This window comes from Juglans regia, chromosome 3, assembly GCF_001411555.2.
Source record: "Juglans regia cultivar Chandler chromosome 3, Walnut 2.0, whole genome shotgun sequence".
Classification (NCBI taxonomy): domain Eukaryota; kingdom Viridiplantae; phylum Streptophyta; class Magnoliopsida; order Fagales; family Juglandaceae; genus Juglans; species Juglans regia.
The window spans coordinates 7,726,264-7,750,222 of NC_049903.1; the positions used below are offsets into that span (position 1 = coordinate 7,726,264).

Sequence of the window (23,959 nt, forward strand, 5' to 3'; positions counted from 1 at the left end):
TACCGTCAAAGTATGGGCTATTATTGAACTCAACTTAAGAATGCAGCGATTTTGACGACAACAACTGCGTTACTCCCGAGTAGCATCAAAATTCTTTTCGGGAATACAATTATTTTTAGATATTTATAGAATAATTTATTATTATTTGTAATATTATTTATACTATTCATTATTATTTATAAATGGTATGAGACATTCTTAATTTTCAAACAAAAACTTGATGAGAAAATTGGTACCGTGAAATGAGAAGGAAACACTTGTGTTGTTGTGATTGGTTGTGTTTGGATAGTAAAATATTTTATAAATAATAATAAAATATTAAAATTGTAATAAATAATAGATAAATAATAATAATAAAATAATAAATATCTAAAAATATCTGATTATCCAAACGAAACTTTATTCATCTGAGCACAAATTATTTGCAGCAGCCGGCACCTTTCCTACAAACTAGTATGGTGGAAGTACTTTTTATATTGTTATGATTTGATTCTATAATTTTTTTTATAACTCGTATTTTAATAAATGAATTATATGGATGGTGCCTCCTCGTTTACACTGATTTATAAATATAACTTTTCATCGACATAATTAGATGTAACTTCAACATAATAATGAAGAGGCTTATTGAAAGGTAAAGCGCCTCTTGCCTAACTCAGCCATTTGTTTTTTAATGCATGTTTTGCTGATTGGTTAGTGAGGTGATTTGAGTTTATTTTATTATTATTTATAAATTATTTATTATTTATTACTTTTTTACTATTAATCATAAATTAGTTGAGATCAACTCAACATTCAAACGTACCTTAAGGTCAGGTTTGGATTGAGAGAGAATCCATTTTATTTCATTATTATAATTTTTACAAATTTTTATATAAAAATTTAATTTTTTTTATAATAATAATATTAAAAAAAAGTAAAAAATAAGATATTTATAATTGTGAATTGTGCAACTGTCGTATAATCGTTTTGAAAGAAGTGAATGAAACATTAGACTTATATAAAAAAAATTAATTTTTTAATAATAAACTCTACTTTTTTTTTAAAATGATTACACGACATTTACGTAATTTACAGTTATATTTTCTGAGATTTGAAACTGAAAGGAAACGTTTTCTCAGGTAAATTATCGATCGAATTACGGCTTACTAGGTTGGTATGGGCCGTATTTCAAAAAAAAAAAAAAAGGTTGGTATGGGCCGGATAAGAATCCGCTTCGGCCCAATAAGAAAAAGCAACGTCACTTTCGAAGAGCGTTATACAGACAGCGCCTAATTCTAAATTCAAATTTCATCCTTCGGAACCCCGTCCCAGTCCCAAACCCTCTTTCCTTCGTCTCCAAACCCCCCCACCCCAAACTTCCCCCAAATCCTCCGAGAAAAAAAAAAAAAAAAGTACTCGAACATTATATTCGCTCCCCTCCTTCTTCCTATCCTCGCCCTTCACCGGCCTTCCATCTCGCAAATCGACACCTATGAACTAGATCCCAGCTTACACGGATGCAATTCACGGGCCCACACCAAGCACGCTCCAGAAAAGCGATCTGAGAGTCCGATTTGTGTTATCGGCTTTGAACATGGCCTCTCGCAATCAGAACCGGCCTCCCAGGAGTTCCTCCACTGTAAGCCTTAACTACTCTTACCGAATTATTTTTATTTTTCTTCTTTTACAGTGGGGTTTTTTTGGTTGTTGAGAAAACGAGGAGGGAAAAGAGTACTTTTAGATCTTATGTTCCGTATTTATGTTTTCTGAAGTTCAGGATGTTGTTTAGTCCCTGGTTAATTAGTTCTTTTTCCCCCTAGGGTCTTAGATAATGGAAAATTAAGGATCCAAATTGCTAATTTGCGTACTTTTCATCTAAATTTGAGAGATTGAATTGCAATTTACACACTAATTGGATGCCGAGAAAACACTAGTAATGGGTGGCAAACGGAAATACAAATTTCTATTTCGTAGTTTTCAAGTTTAAAACGGATTAGTTTCGTTTCTTATGTAATGTTATCAGTAATTCATTCTTCGACTGGTACATCTTTTACGTAGAAAAAGGATGATATCGACCAAGTTTCTTTTGACAAGCGTCGGAGGATTGGAGCAGGAAGAATGGTCGCACCGGCAAGCACAGGCCGTGGGCGGCAGGCATTTGCTGTAGTCAACAATAGGCAGGATGTTACGGCTGCAAGTGACATGGGCAGTGCTGAGGGTTCGGAGTGTGGAGCTATAGAGTTTACAAAGGAAGAAGTTGAGGCATTGTTGAATCTGAAGTTTAAGGGAAAGCAGTTTGATCTTAAGGTTCTATTTGCTTTCATGGATTTAAAACTTGGTCTAGTCTAAATTGTTTGTGGGTTTCTTCTCTGGCTTCGATATGGATTTGTTTTGTTGATATGCTTGGCAGGGGAAATTGGAACAAATGAGTGAACATATTAAGAGGCTAAAACTTTGCATCAATTGCTTCCAACAAACTGAAGAAAACCATGTTACTGAGAAGGAAAAGCTTCAAAGTGCGATGGAAACTGTTGAGAAAAAGTGCATGGATACTGGTAAATTTTCATGCTTTTCTAGGGGAAGTGAAAACAAAAAGTATCCATTAGAACGATGGACCGCATTTTTTATTGTATATAAATTTATGAACCAACATTTCTCTTATATATGAGTGATTGTCCCCGTGTTTATCACTGTGCGTTTATGACTTCAATAGATTCCTATGTTTGATAAAGCGTTAAAATGATATCATTTCATTTATACCACTATGCCTTCATGAGATACCCTTCATTTTGTTGGATGTGCAGTTTCTTGTGTGATCGTCTAATGCATTAGAGTTGTTAATTGGAACCATTTTTTAATGTAGACTCATTTATGTTTTCTTAGAGATGGAGATGAAAAACAAGGTGGAGGAGTTCAATCTGATCATTTCAGACTTGAAGAAAAATATATCATTTTTAGAAGAGAGAGTTGCAAAGGAAGAATCGGATAAGTTGGTAAGTTTTCCAGTCATTGGATTTTGTAGGAACAGCGGATATCTCTGATTTCCACATCTTATTTATCATGGTTTGATGACTAGGATGCGATTGCATGTCATATAAAAGAGAAAGAAGCAAGGGTTGCTAGTGAGAAGTCGCAATCTTCTCTTTTGGCCGAGCTTGAAAAAACTCGGCAGGGAAAATCAGCTGCTGAACATAAGGTAATATAAGAGTCATACTTCGGTTGCATCACATGTGTTATCTTACCAGGGGAGTTCAGGAGTTGTCTTCCTTTGAATTTGTTGAATAATGAGTGCTAGGCTCAATGGTTGCGTCAGTTTATGTTTGTAACTCTGAAGATTGCCTCGCTTATGGTATTCTCTCCATATAAATTTGCTAAATCTGCAGGCAGCCTCCTTCGAGGATATGTACAAGCGAGCGCAAGAGTATAACATGAGTCTACAACAGTATAACAGCAAACTCCAAAAAGACAATGAAACACATAGTGAGTCTCTCAAACGAGTTGAAAGGGAGAAGTTGACTATTGTGGAGAACCTTAGCAATTTAAGGTGTCACAACAAGGCATTGCAAGATCAATTAACTTCTTTCAAAGTAAGTTCTCATACTCTAAAAGCCGTCCTCTGGCAGCTCTTGCTTTACTGTTACAATGGCTTGTAGTTGAGTTCTGCTTGTATTCTTATCTGGTTTATGCGATAAAAATCAACCTCTACTTGAATTACATATCAATACAAAAAAAAAAAAAAAAGGATAATAAAAATCAACCTCTTCTCGAATAAAATCTTTACTGTTTAGGTCTTAAAACAATCAAATGATTAGGTGACCTCTTTATACATGTTAGGGGCACGCTTTGTATCAGGATGACCATTCGAATTCCTTTATTTGGTGGCAACATATGAGATTGAAATTGAAATTAGAGTAAAATTCTAAATCTGTTTTAGACGTTAAAAAAAATTGGCCTCGGTGATTCACTCTAAAAAAAAGCAGGGGTAATCGTACCACTCGTGAAAACGAATCATCCCAGGACCTTTGTGGGTGGTGCTTTCCTTCTCGTAGCAGGGATGGTTTTATCACACTTCGAACCTTTTTTAAGCTTGGCTGACCATCTCCGAAAATATAATGATTTTGTTTTTAAAATTCAGTTTTTTTAAAAGAGAAGTGCTCTAGTCACGAAAAGATCTCATTAAAATAAATCTATAAACCGATATAGTTTTATACGATATATTAAATTTATTTTATAATAAAAATAATTTTTATATATTTTATTAAATCAGTTTAATTTTTTTTGTAATCTCTTTAGAGCTTAATCATTTCTCTTTTTAAAATACATTACTGTATTTCAGAAATAACTATTCCTCTTACCTTTGAGAGGATTTGCTCTTATTTTTAGGAATGGGATTACTCGTCATAAAACTCAATACCTCGCGCTAAACTTATCCGATGTCTTAGAATAATAAGAGGAATGGGTATTCAAATTGCATGCATCTTATGCAGTCGTTGGCATTGTGCTTGTCGCCAGAGACATTTTTCATCTTCACTCAAAAAAACCCCCCTGACCATTGGTGGTGTATTGTTAATTATTATGTTCTAGGCTTCTCAAGATGAGTCCATAAAGCAAAAAGAGTTGTTATCAAATGAACTTCGATGCCTTCGTGGGGAACTAAATCAAGTAAGAGATGACCGTGATCGCCAAGTGACGCGGGTGCAAGCTTTAACCGCTGAAGTGGTGAAGTATGAAGAATTCACCGGGAGATCATGTGTGGAGTTGGATAACTTGACGCTAAAATCAAATGCCTTAGAGGTTCGTCAATTGTTTATATGCATGATATATTCCTGCCTTTACTAGGGGTAATATTTTTGGGCCCTTTTACAGGAGACTTGTTCTTCTCAAAGGGAGCAGATTCGCATTCTGCAGCAACAGCTTACTGCTGCGAACGAGAAATTAAAGGTATGCTGATGGTGTACAGGTTGTAGGATGGTGGCTTGTGTTTTCTCAAGTTGGGCAATGTTTTGAATACCGTTCTGGACGTTGTACCGGTCAAGATATTGGAACGAAAATATTTCGATATCGGTATCGTTTTGGAATAGCGTTTCGAGATAACGTTTCAAGTTAATCGATATATAAATAAATTATATATATAAATATATATAAAAATTATATTTCAAAATAATAGTCTATATATAAATAAATTATATATAAATACATATATATAAAAATTATAAATAGTCTAGTCTAAATTAGGGATTAAAAAATAAGTTTGTAGTTTGAAAAAATGAAAAAAAAAAAAAACATACAGGCCGAAATATCAGCTGGTACCGGCCGGTATCGGCTGAAATATAGGTCGATACATGCCGAAATTTAGTCTGAAATGACCAGTACGGAAGATATTTTAACCAGTATAAAACATATATAATACCTGTACCAGTCGGACGGTCGAAACGAAAAATTTTAACTATACAAGTTGATACAGTATGAAATTTAAAACACTGGTAGGGCCTCATTAGTATGGTCGCAGATTCTGACGTACATGGAACATGTGCCTGACCGGCTGACCCCACGCTACTGCTACTTTTTTTTCCATTAGATGACCGATTTATCTGCTTCGGAGACCAGAGCTGAATTTGAAGAGAAAAAAAGAATTGTGCGTGAACTCCATGACCGCCTGGTGGATGCTGAGTTTCAGCTTAGTGAAGGAGAGAAGTTAAGAAAAAAACTGCACAACACTATTCTGGTAATTATGTTTTCCACTCTACTTGATCAGTATTTATGAGGTTTGACTTGTACTAAATTCCCTGTTATTGCAGGAACTAAAAGGGAACATTCGAGTTTTTTGCCGAGTCCGTCCCTTGTTGCCTGATGATGGCGTTGAAACAGAAGCTACATTAATATCTTACCCTACATCAACTGAAGCTCTAGGCCGTGGCATTGACCTGATGCAAAGTGGTATGGCCATTTCTGTTATCCCATTGGCATTTGATATGGGACTCTTGATGTAGACACTCAGCTGCACATTTACACGTTTACAGATTGTTACTTCAAATGAAAGCGTCTTGCTTTGAATTAATGCAATTTAATGTCAGCAGGGCAGAAATATCCTTTCACATTTGACAAAGTGTTTACGCATGAGGCTTCTCAGCGGGATGTTTTCGTAGAAATATCCCAGCTGGTGCAGAGTGCACTTGATGGCTATAAGGTATGTCTGTTGTGCCTGTCTCTGGTGCTCTTCAATTCTGACTAACTTTAAAGTGAGTTATAATCTGTTCTTCTGAGGTTGCTAGTCTTTCATACTGAAGGATCTATATTTCAGCTCATCGACTTCCGCTTATAAAATCAAGATTTGGATTGTGTGGCTCAACCATTGTAAACCAAAATGCAAGTAGGGTTAAAGAGTATCTGGTTATTGCTTTGGGATGAGAGAGGAATCTCCTCAAAATGCGATCACCTTCAGCTCTACAAATAAGCTTTTTTGTTGATGTGGCACATAGGAATTGTCACAAATTTGCTTAAAGGGGTCCAGACCTAGTCCTGAATATTTTTGGTTTTAGTTTTTATAGGTTTTGCTAAGTGGATGCAAGTGCAATGGTTTTAGCCATTGTTTGCTTTCCAAATTTTGGTGTCTGTGTTGCTTTTTTTTCAAGTGTGCACTAGTATCGTCTGGTTTATACCCGTTAATATCGTTTATTTATATATCAAATTTGCATGTTGGATAAGTTCAGAGTTATTCTCAACTCTTGAGTTGCCTCCTGCTGAAGTTCTACTCTAGCATGTTGTTTTGGTGGTATTAATATCATGCCACACCTTTAGTTGTCACTGCCATCCTAGGTTTGTTCTGGAGAAAAAATATATCCTATTGGGAAACTCAATCAGGTCCTTCACCGTTTCTCTGAAAATACGGGGAAGTGCAATTGCAATGTTAGACTAAAAAACACTGTTTGGTTGTGCATCACCTCTGAACTTGTATTATTCTGATGCTGATGTTTTTTTAACAGGTGTGTATATTTGCTTATGGCCAAACGGGCTCAGGTAAAACGTATACTATGATGGGCAAGCCAGAAACCTTAGAGCAAAAAGGGCTAATACCACGTTCACTAGAACAGATCTTCCAGACTAGTCAGTCCCTTCAAGCGCAAGGCTGGAAATACAAAATGCAGGTAAATTATCTGGAACTTCTTGTTTCAATCTGCTTACATTTTGTAGTAAAACTCTTAACAGTTATAAAAAAATATCCAGGCTTCAATGTTGGAAATATACAACGAGACCATTCGCGATTTACTATCAACAAACCGATCAAATGGGCTGGACATGTCAAGGACAGAAAATAGCATTCCAGGAAAACAGTATACTATTAAACATGATGCAAATGGAAACACTCATGTTTCTGACCTCACCATTGTTGATGTCTGCAGTATAAAAGAGATTTCTTCTCTTCTGCAGCAGGCTGCCCAAAGCAGGTAAACTTTAGAACATGTGTATTTGGTTCTGGAGGCTGCATTCGTGAGAATAATGGGATATACTGTATACATTTGTTTCTGTATCATGTGGCAGGTTTCTGTCTGCAGTTCTCCAGCAGTTTGTGTTAAAGTGGCTATGTTCTATGAAATGTTGAATGAGAAATGCCTATTCTATTTAAAAAGTATTCAAAGGTTAAACTGCAAGTTCATGACGCATGGGGAAAGGCACACAATTTCCATCTTCAAATATTTCATACATATAAACAACAAACAAACATATATACTACTGTTTCATAATGTCGCATAGAAATTGTGTATTCAGAGTTTTCATCTTGATATCCATATTACCTTTGGAGATTCTTTGAGTTTTCATCTTTATCTCCGTATCACTTTTATGAATAAAGTTAATGCGAAAAGTTGTTGCCATTGTCTTTTAGGTCTGTGGGTAGAACACAAATGAATGAGCAGTCATCAAGAAGCCATTTTGTCTTTACATTGCGCATATCTGGTGTAAATGAGGTATATTTATCATAATGCTGTATTCATGTTAGTGTTCTAAAGCCTTTCTTTATACATCTTACTGTTGATATGCTTTCCTGATTTGCTAGAGCACTGAGCAACAAGTTCAGGGGGTTTTAAACCTCATTGATCTTGCTGGAAGTGAGAGATTATCAAAAAGTGGGTCAACTGGAGATCGGTTGAAGGAAACTCAGGTGAATTTCGCTGAGTTTGCTGATTTTTTAATTTTTTCAACTGGACATCGCTATTCACCATTAATTTCAATTTTTTTTTTAATGATATCTATCTTTTTAAAATGATTTTGCTGATTTTTTGTAATCAGGCCATAAATAAAAGTTTGTCTTCTTTGGCTGATGTAATATTTGCATTGGGAAAGAGGGAGGAACATGTGCCTTTTAGGAACTCAAAGCTCACATATCTTCTCCAGGTACAGTGATTCATCGAAATTTTCAACCAGCTGACCGCATTAGTATGGTAATTTGTAGAGTTGCTGACACTGACATGGACCAACACCTTCCAGCAACTTCTGGTTGGCTTGGTGATGCATGAGTTGAATTTTGAATTCCATATTTATGAAGAGAGTTGCGCATTGAGCTGGATAGGCTCTAAATGTGATGTAGACATAGTATGACATAGTATCGGAAACTGCTGAAAAACTAAAATAAACTAGACTTCAGCTCAGATTTGTGTAAGAAATACAGCAAGTTAAAATGGAATGAGTCTTTGGCATACTGAACTATCATGTCAGAAGCTATCTAATCTTATCCTTAGAAATTCGTCTAGATATAACTTGTTTTTATTACCTGTAGCATGAGTTCTTCGTGGTTTAAGGCTTATACTAATTTATTTGTTTTTTTGTTCGTGTTTGGCCCTGTGAAATTGAAGCCCTGAAATATGTTCTCCTCGCTATCCATTGCTTCCTTCATGTAATCATGTTGCATTAGGACTTCGGAATACTACATTCATCTTCACAATAAAAATCATTGACTAGATTATTGCGTTAGAACTAAAAACAAAAGTCGATGCGTTTTGAAGTCAATAGTATTGTTTGTTGGAAGCATGTACTTGTTCACTTATCCCAACAAGTGGGCTCGAAGTGTGCTTATCTGATGGTTTACTTTGTTATCATATTAACCCTGTTTGTGGCCTCTCTTTAACCCTATATTTCCTTTACTGAATACAAAAACAGCCATGCCTCGGTGGGGATTCGAAGACCTTGATGTTCGTAAATATCTCCCCCGATCCTTCTTCAGTTGGCGAGTCTCTCTGCTCTCTCCGGTTTGCTGCCAGAGTCAATACGTGTGAAATTGGAATTCCTCGGCGTCAGACAACAGTTCGACCTGCAGATTCTCGTTTGAGTTATGGCTGAAATTGCGGCCCTACGTTGTCTGCCTCTGCCCTGCCCTGCTTCCATAACCTGCAAAGAGCAACTGTTAGTTGTACTGAGTAATTGTTATGATGTGGACGATGGGTGGATTGGTTGTACCAATTTTTTCTAGTTCCGTTTCTAGCTACTGCTAATTTGTACTTTAGATTTATACTTTAGGTATTGATTGGATGAATTTATTGCCTCAGCGAGATGATCCTCCACTGTTATATGAAAATGTTCATAACTTGACGTTTACAGGTATGAAGAAATTATGCATGATTTCTTATAGTCTATTCAGCCAAGATATGTGACTTACTATTCATTATGATCATTCTAATATTATCCCATATTATTACTAGACGGATTGTTATAACTCGTACACCATTCTTTTTATGCGGACTCGTTTTAGGGATTTTGCAATCTTGCTTGCTTGTTTGCATGATGAAAGAAATGAACGCGGGGTTGATTGTTTAGAAATGATTTCATTTGTATGATCTTCTCAGAGCACTTATATTGGATTAGTTAAAAGTTAAATTCAATAAATATTTAACTATTAAAGAGTAAAATACGCTCATATTGAATTAGTCAAATCTCAAATATTCAGAATTTAGCTACAGTGACTTTTAAATTTTTTTTTTAAATTTGAAGGTTACTGTACATACATCAAATACATATTTTATTAATTATTTATCTATTTATTTATTTCTATTACATATTTTATCACAATTGATATATTAATTTGACTTAGTAATATATTAATTTAATAAGAACATGATTATTAATTAACATATAATAAGTAGAATATTAAAATATGATAAAATTAAATAAATTAATAATTAAAAAAATTAAATATTTTTGAAATTAGTAGTTATTTATTACTATGTTATGAATATATGTATAATCTAATATAGAGATTTAATGTGAATAATTAAAATCAAATTTATCTTATATTATTTTATTATTATATAATGAAAAAATAGTTATTCTAATATGAAGATTTATGTGAATGAAATAGTCAAAAGTTAAATTTCTCTTATATTTATCAAAATTATCGTTTAATTTTAACTAATTTAATGAAAATACTCTTAAGTGGGCCATGGGCCCATGGTAGAGGGTTTTGCTCTTGAAAATGCCAAATTTAGATCCAGAAATAGTGGCTTAAAGTTCTACTGTAATGGAGAAATAGACGAGGGTGTCATTTTGTTTGATCCGACGATATTTTCATTCGGAGGTGGACCACTCGTCATTTGTGGGTGTATTTTTTGTCAAGTAACTTGATGGCTGTGGTGAAGTGAGATGAGATGATATAAAAGTTGAGTAAAATATTATTATTATTTTAGATGTAAAAAAGTTAAATTATTTATTATTTTTTATATAAGAATTTAAAAAAATTATAAATTTATAATAATAAAATAAGATAAAATATTTTCACCATATAAATTGGGTGGGGATTGTTTTCCATTCGTTCATCAATAGAATCAATACCGGTTGAAGAAAAGGTGGAGTAATGGTGAATTATTTAAATTATGTATAAGTTTCAGGCGAGGTCTAGAATCAACTAACTTTCATTCTCAGCCTTTTTTTCAACTATCCCAAAACTTCAAATCAGATAAAAAAGGCATATCCCCCAAGAAGGATGCATCCCTTCATTTTTAGGTTGTGTTTAGATGTTGAAGTGAGTTGAGTTGAATTGAGTTGAGATGATAAAATATTGTTAAAATATTATTTTTTAATATTATTATTATTTTAGAATTTAAAAAAGTTAAATTATTTATTATATTTTATGTTAGAATTTAAAAAAATTATAATGATGAATTGAAATGAGTTGAGAGTGGTTTAAATTCTAAACGCATCCTAATATCAGTGAAGTGGGCCCCTGTCTTGTTTACTTCTTTTATTTTTTTTTGAAAACCCGTCTTTTTTACTTGGTTCATGTCTATCTTGAAAAGTGAACAAATATCCAACTTAAAAGATGATTGGATTGATTAAATAAAACTTTATATAAAACAGTAATTTCTGACAGCTGAGACAGAGAGAACTCAATGGGGCATCGTCCTTATCTACCCCTTTGGCCTGGAGCGGTAGTGGAAATGGAATTATAGGACGGTTAACAGTGTCTCCGACTCCAAAGCTTTGACATATTTAGCCACGAAAACTTCCTTCTTTGTTTACACTAGCTTCTGTTTCTAGAGGGTTCAAAGTTCCTAAGGGGTAGCTGAAGAAAAAGAAATCCAGAAGCAGGAAATGGAAGGCCAAGGCGAAGAGCAGCATCCCAAGTCCAGAATTGTTAAGGTTGACTCTTTGGAGTCATGGGACTTCTATGTTGGCCAAGCCACCACTCAAGGCTGCCCTGTAAGTTTCCTCAACCCCACTAGTTTCACTCTTAAAACTCTCTTTTCTTTTTGAAACAAGTGGGTATCGAAAACAATCCCTTCAAAATCTTCATCAATCCCCCCTCCCTGTTTTTAATATAGATTTTATTAGGTTTCGTTTTTTGAGGAATTATTTTTACTTGGATGATCTCGAATAAGATTGCGTTTATCGGATTTGTTGTTTTGTGGGGGCGTATCATAGATTGTTGTGCACTTCACTGCTGCATGGTGTATGCCTTCAGTGGCTATGAACCCGTTTCTTGAGGAATTGGCTTCAAGCTACCCTGATGTTCTGTTTCTCACACTTGATGTCGATGAGGTTAAGGTAATTCGTCTGATCTTTTTAAAAGATTTAACGATTTATTTGTGGCCTATGTTTTTCATATAAGCATAATGACTGGTTTATCCAAAAGCACATCAAAATGAACGTTGGCATTATACAGCATCGTACTTCACGTGTTGTCGGCAGAATCTTATGTTATCTATGGAGTGCTTTGGCATATTCTTCTGATCTTGTGGTTTATGCACAATTTGGAAGTTGGATTTTTTTCAGATATTTGTGGTTCTTGCTTGAACCATTAGAAAAATTCCCGATTCCTCTTGACATAGGTATGATTTGACTTGTCTTTTGAGATATGTGCCAGCTATGTTACAACATGTGTGGATAAGTACCATCTTTTCATAATATAGATTTGTTCTTATGTAAATGGGACCAAAAAACGTAAAAATGAAGTGCTTGGAGAAGATCATTCACCTGAAGTGAATTCGGACATATTTTTTGTTTCTGAAACTCATCCTTCGCAATAATGACAGCTTTGAGATCTGGACCAATATTTTAATGGAATAGCATTAAAATAAGAAAAAGCTATATTTCCATCTGCTAGACATAAGATTTCTTCATATTGATGTTTGGTGATTTTCTTTGTTGAAGGTGATTTGATGTAATATATTTTTGCATTGTCATTGGTTAGGAGGTTGCAACTAAATTGGAGATAAAGGCCATGCCCACATTTTGGGTGATGAGAAACGGTGCTCCGTTTGACAAACTTGTCGGTGCCAATCCAGAGGAGATAAGGAAAAGGATAGATAGTTTTGTGCAGTCCATTCGTGTAAATGCAGCAGCATAATTCCAATATTAAGTGTGATCTTGTCCTTTTGAAAGTGTGAAATGTGTGACAGGTGGTTCAGCATCAAAACAGATGATAAAGTTAGTGTGCTTTGTGTGGGGTTTGATTTAAATATCATAAATATTTTTTTATTCACTGTCAATTATGGTATAAATTTGCTGCCTTTTGCATAAAGTTGTCCATGTTTTGGGCTCTGGATGTAGGTATGGTGCTTGAATTAAAGGGTATTCTTAACAATAGGAAATTCAGTTGTATACAAGAAATAAAACCAATATGGAGAAATCTTAAATGCCTTGTTAATAAGGTTGAAATATTGGCCTGCCTAAAACAGCTAGCTAGCTAGCTAGCGCTTGCGCCCAGCTCTGCGCTCTCTCGTTTTGTCGAAACCAAGAACTCGTTCATAGATCCGGCTTGAGGGGTGGGAGCTTCGGCTCCCTTCCCCTCCCTTCCTCCTCCTCCTCCTCCTCCTTCCCTTCTCTTCTATGTAGTTTTTGTTTTGTGTTTTTGTATTTTTTCAGGGGAAATAAGTGTGAATCGCCGTTCTGGGTCTTCCCGCCGCCACAAGCCAGCACGCGCCCCTCCATGGTGATGCCCTGCCGCCAATCTTAAAGACCACCGAATACGGCACCGAACGGAGCGGCGAGTAGCCCGCACGTGCGGCTCGAAGTTTCGGCGACGTCCGGCGCGTGGCCTCCACGCACCACCCGGGAGCCTTCTGCCAACACCTCGTGCGACGTTTCTGGAGTCTGTGAGTCTGGGACCTCCATGGTTGACTGGCGGTTCCCTCCCCAGAGTGGCGCGTGCGCTGCACGCGCCACAGCAGCCCCTGTGTTCTGTTTTGTTGCAGTGTTTTTTCTTTGTAGTTTTCTTTGTGTAATGTAGTCTCTAGGTTAAATAAAAATCCAAAAAAATTAGTACATTCGGACTTTGGTCCGAATGGAGTATTAGTCCCCCCTTCGCGTTGACGGAGTTGTTGGGGTTTGGGATACCCTACCCTGCTTAGTCAGGGTATGGGGCTTTGTAATCTCTGTCGTGGACAGAGAGGGTATTTTCTCTAAAGATTTAGGTCTTTAGAGATTTACTGTCTGGACTAGACCATGTCAGTCACGAAAGTGTACTGGGGAGTCATTAACGATTGTAATTGATTTGTTTTTCAAATCAACTTTGTAAGTCCTCTCTTAATGAAGGTTGACACCTGTTTACTCAAAAAAAAAAAAAAATGGAGAAATCTTATGTCTGAGCAAGTGATACAGACAATCACCAAACATTAATATATGGAAATCCATGGTATCATTTGTCATACAAAAAATCCGTAGTATTTATGCATGTAAGCTTGGCTGGTTTTTAAAAACAAGGACGCGAGACAAGCTGTTATCTATCTAGAATCAGATTGCTGTTAAGCCTTGAAAGAACAGGTTTCATATGAATCTGTTGTGTATTACTTGCTGCAGATCCATTCGAAGTAAGACCCAAAAAAAAAAAAAAAACAGAACAAGAGCGAATCTTCAATGCAAGTTCCAACTTCCAGCTCCAAAAGGAAAAAAAAAAAATAGAAGCTGATGTCTGCTTCGGTTGGGCCTTCTGGGTGTCGTTTATGAAGCCCAAACTGAACGTCCTGACAGCATCAACGTGTGGTGCATGCCTGTACTGCAAGCATATGGCATTGTGTGTGGTGGTGAAGGTTGGCGGGCCTGGTGGCCTCTCTCTCTCTCCCCGAATCCCCCTGTAACCTTGTTTCTGCGTTTTCCCCACCATCATATTCCACCACCTTTTCCCCACCCACAACCCAAAATCCCAACTGACCAACCAAATTCGCTCGTTCTATTGCCACTGTCGTTATCATCATTATTCTTATTCCTTGCTTATTATCTCTCAATCACGATGGCTACAAACGCCGCTTTGACACCAGCCGGAAATATTGAATTTCCACTAGTAAGTGAGACATGAGTTCTCAGGGAAGTGGAAATTCCCGTTGGGTGGTATTCGATGATTACGCTTTCATGGAGGACATCCCAGTCCCCTCTCTTCTCGACCCCACCGCTTTTGCTTCTCCTACTTGGCCGCCTCATCTCTCTTTCCCTGCCTCCACCTCTCTCAGGTATCCCATCTTCATTTTCTCTTTGATTGATTGATTCTTGTTCTTTTCTCGTTACTTGACGTGCTTTGGCCTCTCAAGTTGTTTTCCCTTGTGTTCTTCTTCTCTTAAAAAAAAAAAACAGTTGCTTTCCCTCGTGTTATTTTTATTTTTGTTTCGTGTTTTGTAATTGATTGGCGAGTGGTATTTGATGCAAGCATGAAGGAGTACATTATTGCTTAGGAAATTCACCGTTGAATATGTCAATCAACAGAATAATAACCTTTGACTTGGATGCTTGCTATCTGCACGCAACGATTTATGTTTCGAGTGATAATAGTAGCCGTGTCTAGTGGTTTTGTCATCAGGACTCGATGTTCCAATAGAAAAAGTAAAAGAATGCTTTTAGCACTGATATATTATTGTCTTGAAACTTTTAGCAGTTAAATTAGGAAGATTATAAGTTCATATAAATTCAGAGAATTTTAGTTACTTTTATGTTGTTGGTGAACATTAGGAAATTATACCTGGTTATGATGAGGTGACATGATATTAAGCAGATACCTATTTGAGCGGCTTTGCCCAGTTTGTGAATCTCTTGTGCAGTGTGGGGTAGTCAATAAAAGGGAATGCTGGTGAATATTTCATGCTGCTTCAAATTGTTGGATTAAGAGCCTGGGCTCCTGTACCTTGAGCAGGATCAGCTCCGATTATCTGATAACTCGTGCTATAGATATGCTCATGTTTTTTATTCTTGTTTCCTCAGTGTGGAGAATGGAGGTTCATTTCTGAATTCAGACTGTCTCAAGGAAATTGGCTCTCGAAAAAGGTAAACTGCCATGCAGCCTGTATGCACAAGAATTCTTTTATTCCATTTCTAGCTAGTTTTAGTTTTTAGTGTTTGAAAATTTTCCTATTCTGACTTCATTTGAGTCTAATTGTATCTCTTATCCCAAAACAGATTGCTTTCCAATGAACGTTGGCTAGTTACTTGCTATGTATCTCAATACCCCCCTGCCGTCCTATTCTTGGTTTGCTTTCCTAGTTTTTTTTTTCCAATTATGTATATAATTTCTGTACAATTGTTCACTCGCAGGGTGAGGTATGAATCATGCAGTATATCTAGTTCAAAAGCATGCAGAGAGAAAATGCGGAGGGATAGACTGAATGACAGGCATCCTCTTGTTCTCTAATTTTCTCCTTCCCCTCCCCTCCCCTCCCCTCCCCTCCCTCCCTCCTTCTCTCTTTGTTATGTTGACATTGGCATAATCTTAAGGTTCCTGGAATTGAGTTCAATCCTGGACCCTGGAAGACATCCCAAAATGGACAAGGCTGTTATATTGGGCGATGCTGTGCGAATGGTGTCTCAATTACGAGGTGAAGCCCAGAAGTTGAAGGAGTCGAAGGAGAATCTGCTGGAGAAGATTAATGAATTGAAGGTGCGCTTCGGTTTTGATGTTCCATTTTTTTCTTTTTCACTCTAGAAAGTATATGGAAAATGAACCTTTTGTTTGGAATTACTCTATACATGTGAGTGCTACCAAGTATGCTCAAGGAAAATAGGCAACTGCACATTCCGTTTTTTTTTTTTCATTTTTAGTGGAGCCTTGTTTTTTTATTTTTTGGTATAGGAAGAAAAGAATGAGCTTCGTGATGAGAAACAGAGGCTAAAGACAGAGAAAGAGAAGATTGAGGTGCAAGCAAAAGCTCTGAGTTCTCAATCAGGAGGTTTGCCTCATTATTCTGCAATCCCAGCTACATTTTCTGCCCCAGGCCAATTTATTGGCAACAAGCCAGTGCCATTTATTGGGTATCCTGGAGTTTCCATGTGGCAGTTCATGCCACCATCTTCTTTTGATACCTCACAAGACCATGTTCTTCGCCCCCCAGTTGCATGAATTTGCAGGCTTAATTTTTTTGTTATGCAATCCTTTATGCATAAGGAAGTCTCTGTTCATCTTGTTATCTCCAAATCTATGAGGGTTGAAATTATAACACTGGATAAGTTGGATGATAAATCTTATTCAATATTTTGGAACTGCCATCTCAATGGCCTGGATGTTCTTGAGGAAAGAGTTTTTTACCTTGAGCGCACGTTTCGATATAATTTTCGAAATGGATAGAAGCTATTTTTATTTTAGAAAAAGGTTTTATCTTGTCACAGTTATGAGGCCCTAATCCTGAACATGGGGCTTTGAATATGCCTTGTTGATTTACGATATCAGGTAGTTAAGGCGTGAAGTTTACAGATCAGTTTATCTACGAAGTAGTTTCAGATTTGATAGCTTAGTGTCTGTTTGGGATTGCTGTAGGTAAATAGATCGAGCTTTTACTATAAAAAGCTCTACTATTGAAATGCTGATCATTCTTTGATAAACATACATCTAAAACACTTTTAAAAGTTAAGAGTTATGGTAGTTTTTACATTATCTACGAGAGTTTTTTAAGAATTTTATAATCTTCCAAAAACTCAAAACCATACGGGCGCCACAAATGCTAAAAGAGGACCAGACCAAAAGTGCATGATTTTTTCCATTTAGTAGTAGCTGTCTCTGTTCCACACCGCATGTTGTTTTCTCGGTTCTTACAGATCTTCATCTGAAAACACAGTTCCTAGTACCTAACTGGAGCACTTCATTAACGAACCTATTGATAACATTGTTCTTAACAGGGTAATTTGAACCCCATGTATTTCCCAGACACATAGTTCCTCCAAACATCAAGAGCTCCAAAGCTCGTCATCAGAACGGTACTCAAAGCCATCACAATGCTGACTGAGAACACGATGAGAGATGCCCTACCATATTGACGAACTGCGCTCTGCACCACCCCCAATCCGAGAAGTGAAGCGGCGAAACAGATGACAGCAAAGATAAGGGCAGTGTGCGTATCTTCCATTCCTAACATTACATACTGCAATGCCGACATGGTAGATGAGAAGAAAACCATGAAAGAACAAGTCGCCGCTGTTATCTGCACCGAGATTTGAAAGCAAATAAGCATTACTGGCAGTACTTTAATCTCAAAAATTTAAATTGATGAGAAGATGTAACTTCAATTATTTAATTATACTCTTAACATAAATTAATGAGAATGATTGGACTCGGAGGTTACCTCGGGTGCTATTCCAACCTGAAGAAGAAGTGGGCTTATGAGCATTCCACCTCCAATTCCAAAGACACCTCCCAAAATCCCTGCTAATAATGCCATTCGTGGGAAGAGAAGTTTTCTTGATGGTCCATCTCTAATCAGTCCTTCTTCGTCCTTCAGAATTAGAGTAAAAGTTTAGGCTAATCGAAGTATAAACATTTTAATCCAAGTAAATCCTGGAAACTGGTATTCACACTTTTTTTTCAAGCACCTCATGGTCCGAACCCTGACTTTTAACTCTTTCCTTCTTGCAGAGGATCCAAGAGGTGAAAATCACGGCCAAAGGAATTTGGAATGATGAGATAATCCAGTAAGCTGCTCCACAAGGTTCTATTTGAATCATACCCTGTACATACATTACAGGGAAACTGAGAATCATACATTGAGTAATTGGTATTCAAGTTAAACAACTGAAGGTTTTTAGCTGCTGTCTTATGCACATCTCAAATTATATGTTTCCAATTTTAAAGAATGTCCCAAAATGCTAACTTTATAACACTGAAAACATTTGATCCTTTATTTTTATCATATCTCCTTGAACTTTGTGATTCGTTTTAAAAGTTGGGCCAGCAATTGAATAGTCAAACTATTTTTCGTACGAAGATTATTATATCTAAGCATTTTAACTACAATCAAGACATTTAATTTGAGGTATCTTTTTTAGTATATTATATGCTGTCCTTTTCATATCATGTGTTGGAATCAAGACACTTGATCTTGGGGCTTCGATCCCACGGCGTTTAAATGGGGTGCTTCGAATGGACCGTTTGGGTTTGCCTTCGTTTAGAGTTTAGAGGCTACCTGTTTGATGTATTGCCTGTTAGAGTGTTTGTATTATGTTTCTACAAGTTTTTTGGTTTCGGGAGTCCGTTTGTGGTTTAGAGAGTCTGTACCGTTGAAGTTTTTCTTGAATAAAGTTTGAAGGTTTTTTTTATTTTTTATTTTTAAAAGACACTTGATCTTGGGATATTAATTATTCTTTTTTGTTTTTTGTTTTTAAATTGCTCTTGAGATAGTTAAGAGAAAAGAAAAAAGAATGTTGAAGAAACAAAATACAAGGAATGTATGAGATCCACAAATAAATCTGGTGGTCGTGGATGCAACTTTCCCCCATGGTGGGTGTCAATTCCAAGGGACCACGAATCCACTGGGACTTCCCAATTAATTACATGGCAGCAATTCCATTAGTCATGAAGTACTAAAAAGTATCTTGATTTTATAAAGTTAATGGACCATCAAGTTAAGATGTTTCGAAATGGAGTGGCGATTTCTAACCATCCCATTTAATGATATTATATATGCAAAGTAATTCGAAAAGCCAATGAGGAATACAATCCGTTCATTTTGAAGTTCAAGATTAATACGTACAGAAAAGGATGGGTTAGAAATGGAGCAGCCTGTACCTGACCATGCCGATCGCCACGAAGAAGATAGAGACCAAAGAAGGAAAACCAGACCAGAACCAAGACCCCCATTTTCATCCTTGGAAACCTCAATTTGCAGCCTCCTTTCACACCCAAAAGAGGTTCTTTTGCAGTTTTGATCCCTTCGCTTTCATCAAAAGTCCCATCTTTAACCAACCCGTTTTCTAATTTTTCACACTCATTTCTCCTCAGCTCTTCAGACTCCATTTTCCAATGCAAAACGCCATTTTTACAGGTCTTTGAGGTGGACCAAGCAAGAAAAGCAGCAAAAAGCATAGTAATAAGCCATTCTGGGAACACGAGGTTGCAAATCACACCTATACTCACTCCTAATAACATACATGGCTCTGAAAGCAGTGCTATATCAAAGTCAATCAAAATCTTGCCACCAAACTTGGAACTGGTGGTGCACAAGTTGCACATAACATTTGCAACTGACCCACCTGTGACCATGAAAGCTGAGAAACTTGAGGCTGTCTTGAGGTCTACGCCTGCCACTATAGTCAGTATGGGTATGAAAAGCCCACCACCACCAATCCCTCCTGCACTAGATATAGAGGCAGCTATGAAGCAAAGAACTCCTGCCAGAACAACAGGGGTTGATAATTTCAGCTGGGCTTCTTGGGACTGTGTTTGGTGATTCCTCCATTGATATAGTTTGTTTATTAATTGGTCAAATCTGAGGTCATAGGATATGGATTCTGTTTGCTTTGCATGAGAATGATTGAGGATGATGAAAAGGATAAGGGGAAGAACAAACCATGGAAGACTATGGTTCTTCATTTGTTTGGGGATGCTTGAAGGTGGTGTCTCCAGATGAACTGCATTAGTGTGTTAAATAACAAGAAGTGGAAGTGCTGCATGGCAGTTGCGAGGAAGACGACAGAAATGACCACATCAAGGAGACAGAGGAAATGGCTGTGATGTTTCTCGTATCAATCCAGTGGTTGGTAGGCACGTACCATGCTTGGTTCATAAAATATAAAAAAGTACCTTGTCATGGAAATTAATGGCCAGGGTATTTAAATTTTTTTTCCTTCTATTTTCTTTTTTACATTCTTAATAAATAAGAAAAAAATAAAAAAAAATACACAATTTCATTAATAATCACTTCTTTAACCATTAAATAAATAAATAAAAATTACAATAATCAAACGGATAAATTTGAAGAGTTCCACTAGTATTTTTCTTTTTAAAATAATGGATTTTGATCTTTGATTAAAGAAAGACTAGATCAGAGGGACTAAGGCGAGATTTAGGAAGACTAGGAACCACAGCTTGTACCCATCTTTTTGTTTTTGACGATGACTAGTTGCAAAAACGAAATGAAATTTTGGTTCTACTTTAATTATAATTTATTTCACCAAGAAGGCACAGAAAGAGATAGAAAGGGTTACTATTCCAGTGGCTTTTTGTAGTGAGAGAATAAAAGAATAGTGGACTGGTTTAGTAGGCGATCAGGTTTATGTCGAAAAAGAGACTCGTTAATTGATGTAGTAATTAAGAGACTTTTCATATCATGGAAAACGTTAGAATGATTACCCTCTTAAGATTCAAAAGGCAGTCGATCAGACTGGTAGAATATATATGTTAATAAAAGCTTAAACAACTTAAAAAGTATCATTCCCATTATCCTAACTTTATAAATTACCACTATCATTAAAAAGTATAAAGTACATTTAAAAATTAAGTTAATTTCTATTAGCAGGCCAATTGAAAGCCAATTCAACAGCCACTTGCATCTAATCATAATCTGATTGATATTTGGTATCACTTAAGTTAATGCCTTCGATTTCTATGCCAAAATGATTGAAATTGCAGTATATGTCACATCTACAGTGAAGGAAATATGGTAGCGGACTCTCCAGCGAAGGAGGATGCCAATAATAACAGTCGGATATTTTCTAGATCAGGAATTGAAACCGGGACGCTTCGAGGACTTTTGCGCACTGATTATTGAGAACTTCTTTATTTACACTTGTAATTCAAAACTTATTATTTTGGTGTAAATGGTAGTTCTTCTTCCGCCTTAGCGAGAGTCTTGCATTAATAAAACTTCCTCCTTTTGATTAAAAAAAAAATGATTGAAATTTCGTGCACTGCAACACAATTTTATCTCCAATTCTATAAATAGTGTCTTGAATACCAAATTATGTACTAATGAATTCAAATGAAAAGTACTCTGGACGCCGCTGGAATGGAAAATCAAAGGAATTTTAGCCTTTAAATTGTGAATAAATTGGCTCCAACAAGGACGTTACAGTATAGCTTGAAGCCCTGAAGGCAAGCGGGTCGATCGCTTGCATGCAGTCACGTACTGCTGCAACAGGAAGGAAGCTGCTCTGCACTTCACATGTGAGCTTAAAGGATCGTTGAAGCCATGGGAAGTACCGTACGTCCTGACTCCTCACTGGGCCAACTGACACAATTTTCGAAAATGAAAGCTCTAACAAAGAATTTTGGCCGTATTACCCAATTCAAAATTTGGAGAATTTTCAGTGTAGAATTTAAAAGTCTAAAGCAAATTGAGACAACGAGTTCAATGCATATGTCGCCCACTTTTTAGGTTTCGTTCATGACCCACATGCTGCTGGTTATTTTGTTTGCTTGTCTGTTTTTTCTCCCTCTTGGCGCCCTAGCCCAGCTCTTGTTGCAGTTGAATTGCATGCAGAGGATGAGTTTAGATACTGTCCAGGGTAGGTATTGATAGCTAATTTAGATGTTTGGAAATGGTGTAAAGCATGGGTCACATTAGGCCTCGAATGCATCAATGCTATAAGATTTTGGCTATCATATATGACTGAGTCAATTAACTAATTATGTTGGACTAAGTTTCTGAGAAGATCAAGCTCAACTCACGAGCATATTCTAAAAAAATTAGTCAAAGTTACAATTGAAGTTCCTTAATTTAAATCATTAAAAATTATAAGAAATTTTATCCTTAAGCATTATGGAATCACATTGATGACCACCCTTCTACATAGTTGGGGTATTACAATTGCAGCAGTACCCTCAAATTTGTAACATCCTTGTCGGATCATTTTGTCCCTTCAGTACTTCTAGCACGATTAATTAAAGTTAATATTTCAATATCCTAACTTTATAGATCAAATGTGGTGAATAAGATCCCATATTGTTTTTAAAAAAAAAATTCTTATTTTTGTATAACAATCTTATATATATAGGAGTTTACAATTAAAACTTTAATAGGTCATTTTAGATTATAATAAGTCTAGTTCATGTGGTTTGAGCCTTCCTTGTATATTTACAAATGATATCAATATCAATTTCAATCAAAAGTGTGAGACTTGAGTTATGACAAAAAAAAAGAAGATGAAATGAACTAACGTAGCATCCGAGAATTTAGTGGAAAGATAATAAAACCTTGACTTTATAAAAGGTGGATGGATGATCCTATATATGTTGCTAGAGAGGGATAATTTCTTGTAGTTAAGAATAATTAATTTTAGAAGTTCCAATTTGTAACCCTGGCCACTTTTTTTAGAGCACGTATAATCTAACTTCTCTCAGGATCGATGGAGTCCAACCTATATCAAGGTAGCTAAAATGTAACAAGCGAGGATACACTAGAGGCCTAATGCGAACCATGCTTTACATTGTGTTAATGTAAAATGAGTGTGTTGGTATATTCATGTGACAAATTGTATTAAATTGTGTTGTAACTTGTTGGGTGATAAGTGGTTGAAGAAAACTGATAAAAAGACAAGGGATGGAAGTCAGCTCGACTATTCGCTCAAGCAAATCTCATGCAGAGAATTTGCTCGATACTTGTTCAACGTTGTGCTCGAGCGGTATCTCAAACATAAAGTTTGCTTAACATGCACTCGATTCATGGCTCGAGTGATGTTTGTATGCAATGTGCACTCGACACTCACTCGACACTACACTTAAGCGAATGTTAAAAAATTTGACTTTGACTAGGATTATGTGAAATCACCACTTGTCCCAAAAGTTTAAGTTGATGAGAAGATGTACATTTTATTATATATTTTTATATCTTAACACTCCCACTTACGTGTAAGCCAGACTCTACTTCAATGGATGACCCAATACGTGGAATGTTTAGTTAAATGGATAGAGTGTAGAGTTAGGATTCGAACTTAAGATTTCTACTTTGATACTATGTGAAATAACCACTTGTCCCAAAAATTTAAACTGATGGAAAGATATATATTTTATTATTTATTTTTGTATCTTAACAGGTTACACGCCATACAACACATTCTATAAAAGGAAACTTCAGCTCATTTCAAGGGAGTGGAGATATAGTGCAGTAGTTGAAACTTTGAGTTAAGAATACTTGAGAGTCTTTGAAATTCCATTCCACATCGACCAAGGCTCATTTCCTCTTGAAAATTATATCTCCATCTTACTACACTTAAGATCAAACACTTTTGAGTCTTTTGGTGTGGACTTGTTCTTTGGCCAGAGGAGATTCTGGAGTTGCTGTTGAAGCAAAGATCGAAAGGTTCTCAT

General features: G+C 36.3%; 4 protein-coding genes across 6 annotated transcripts; 3 read left to right on the forward strand and 1 right to left on the reverse strand.

The window, feature by feature from the left end:
* The first annotated feature begins 1,342 nt into the window (after positions 1–1,342).
* LOC109020088 (kinesin-like protein KIN-14C) lies at positions 1,343–9,652 on the forward strand. The gene is made up of 17 exons (XM_019002491.2): positions 1,343–1,621; positions 2,041–2,289; positions 2,393–2,537; positions 2,866–2,975; positions 3,059–3,178; positions 3,366–3,569; positions 4,567–4,776; positions 4,849–4,923; positions 5,561–5,707; positions 5,781–5,919; positions 6,060–6,169; positions 6,966–7,127; positions 7,207–7,427; positions 7,865–7,946; positions 8,036–8,140; positions 8,269–8,373; positions 9,136–9,652. Exons 1-17 carry the CDS (start codon positions 1,577–1,579, stop codon positions 9,313–9,315), a joined length of 2,409 nt encoding a protein of 802 aa, XP_018858036.2. The 5' UTR covers positions 1,343–1,576; the 3' UTR covers positions 9,316–9,652.
* Positions 9,653–11,319: 1,667 nt separating this feature from the next.
* On the forward strand, positions 11,320–12,988 carry LOC109020092 (thioredoxin-like protein CXXS1). The gene is made up of 3 exons (XM_019002498.2): positions 11,320–11,667; positions 11,890–12,012; positions 12,659–12,988. Exons 1-3 carry the CDS (start codon positions 11,560–11,562, stop codon positions 12,812–12,814), a joined length of 387 nt encoding a protein of 128 aa, XP_018858043.1. The 5' UTR covers positions 11,320–11,559; the 3' UTR covers positions 12,815–12,988.
* A 1,432-nt stretch (positions 12,989–14,420) lies between these two features.
* Positions 14,421–17,658, forward strand: LOC109020090 (transcription factor ILR3-like). 2 transcript variants are annotated; one of them, XM_035688414.1, is made up of 6 exons: positions 14,421–14,912; positions 15,655–15,717; positions 15,985–16,062; positions 16,165–16,327; positions 16,520–16,616; positions 17,560–17,658. In XM_035688414.1, exons 1-6 carry the CDS (start codon positions 14,758–14,760, stop codon positions 17,562–17,564), a joined length of 561 nt encoding a protein of 186 aa, XP_035544307.1. In that variant the 5' UTR covers positions 14,421–14,757; the 3' UTR covers positions 17,565–17,658. The 2 variants fall into 2 exon arrangements, with proteins under 2 accessions (XP_035544307.1, XP_018858040.1); XM_019002495.2 differs by lacking the exon at positions 17,560–17,658 and having other exon boundaries at positions 14,426–14,912; positions 16,520–16,977.
* On the reverse strand, positions 17,393–20,316 carry LOC109020089 (sulfite exporter TauE/SafE family protein 2-like). Of its 2 annotated transcripts, none has more exons than XM_019002492.2 (4): positions 19,442–20,316; positions 18,235–18,384; positions 18,003–18,152; positions 17,393–17,861 (listed from the first exon to the last, which is right to left on the reverse strand). In XM_019002492.2, exons 1-4 carry the CDS (start codon positions 20,243–20,245, stop codon positions 17,553–17,555), a joined length of 1,413 nt encoding a protein of 470 aa, XP_018858037.1. In that variant the 5' UTR covers positions 20,246–20,316; the 3' UTR covers positions 17,393–17,552. The 2 variants fall into 2 exon arrangements, with proteins under 2 accessions (XP_018858037.1, XP_018858038.1); XM_019002493.2 differs by having other exon boundaries at positions 18,250–18,384; positions 19,442–20,309.
* Positions 20,317–23,959: the final 3,643 nt, after the last annotated feature.

Excerpts from the sequence above, each read along its gene's own strand:
- LOC109020088 (XM_019002491.2), top strand. The coding sequence starts at position 1,577 with ATGGCCTCTCGCAATCAGAACCGGCCTCCCAGGAGTTCCTCCACT. Across the intron at positions 6,170-6,965 it reads GTGCACTTGATGGCTATAAG|GTGTGTATATTTGCTTATGG; the intron begins GTATGTCTGTTG and ends TTTTTTTAACAG. Across the intron at positions 7,947-8,035 it reads GCATATCTGGTGTAAATGAG|AGCACTGAGCAACAAGTTCA; the intron begins GTATATTTATCA and ends CTGATTTGCTAG.
- LOC109020092 (XM_019002498.2), top strand. The coding sequence starts at position 11,560 with ATGGAAGGCCAAGGCGAAGAGCAGCATCCCAAGTCCAGAATTGTTAAG. Across the intron at positions 11,668-11,889 it reads CCACCACTCAAGGCTGCCCT|ATTGTTGTGCACTTCACTGC; the intron begins GTAAGTTTCCTC and ends GGCGTATCATAG. Across the intron at positions 12,013-12,658 it reads TTGATGTCGATGAGGTTAAG|GAGGTTGCAACTAAATTGGA; the intron begins GTAATTCGTCTG and ends GTCATTGGTTAG.
- LOC109020090 (XM_019002495.2), top strand. The coding sequence starts at position 14,758 with ATGAGTTCTCAGGGAAGTGGAAATTCCCGTTGGGTGGTATTCGATGAT. Across the intron at positions 15,718-15,984 it reads GAAATTGGCTCTCGAAAAAG|GGTGAGGTATGAATCATGCA; the intron begins GTAAACTGCCAT and ends GTTCACTCGCAG. Across the intron at positions 16,063-16,164 it reads AGGGATAGACTGAATGACAG|GTTCCTGGAATTGAGTTCAA; the intron begins GCATCCTCTTGT and ends CATAATCTTAAG.
- LOC109020089 (XM_019002492.2), bottom strand. The coding sequence starts at position 20,245 with ATGAAGAACCATAGTCTTCCATGGTTTGTTCTTCCCCTTATCCTTTTC. Across the intron at positions 18,385-19,441 it reads GTGGCGATCGGCATGGTCAG|GGTATGATTCAAATAGAACC; the intron begins GTACAGGCTGCT and ends ATGTATGTACAG. Across the intron at positions 18,153-18,234 it reads ATGAGGTGCTTGAAAAAAAA|GACGAAGAAGGACTGATTAG; the intron begins GTGTGAATACCA and ends CTAATTCTGAAG.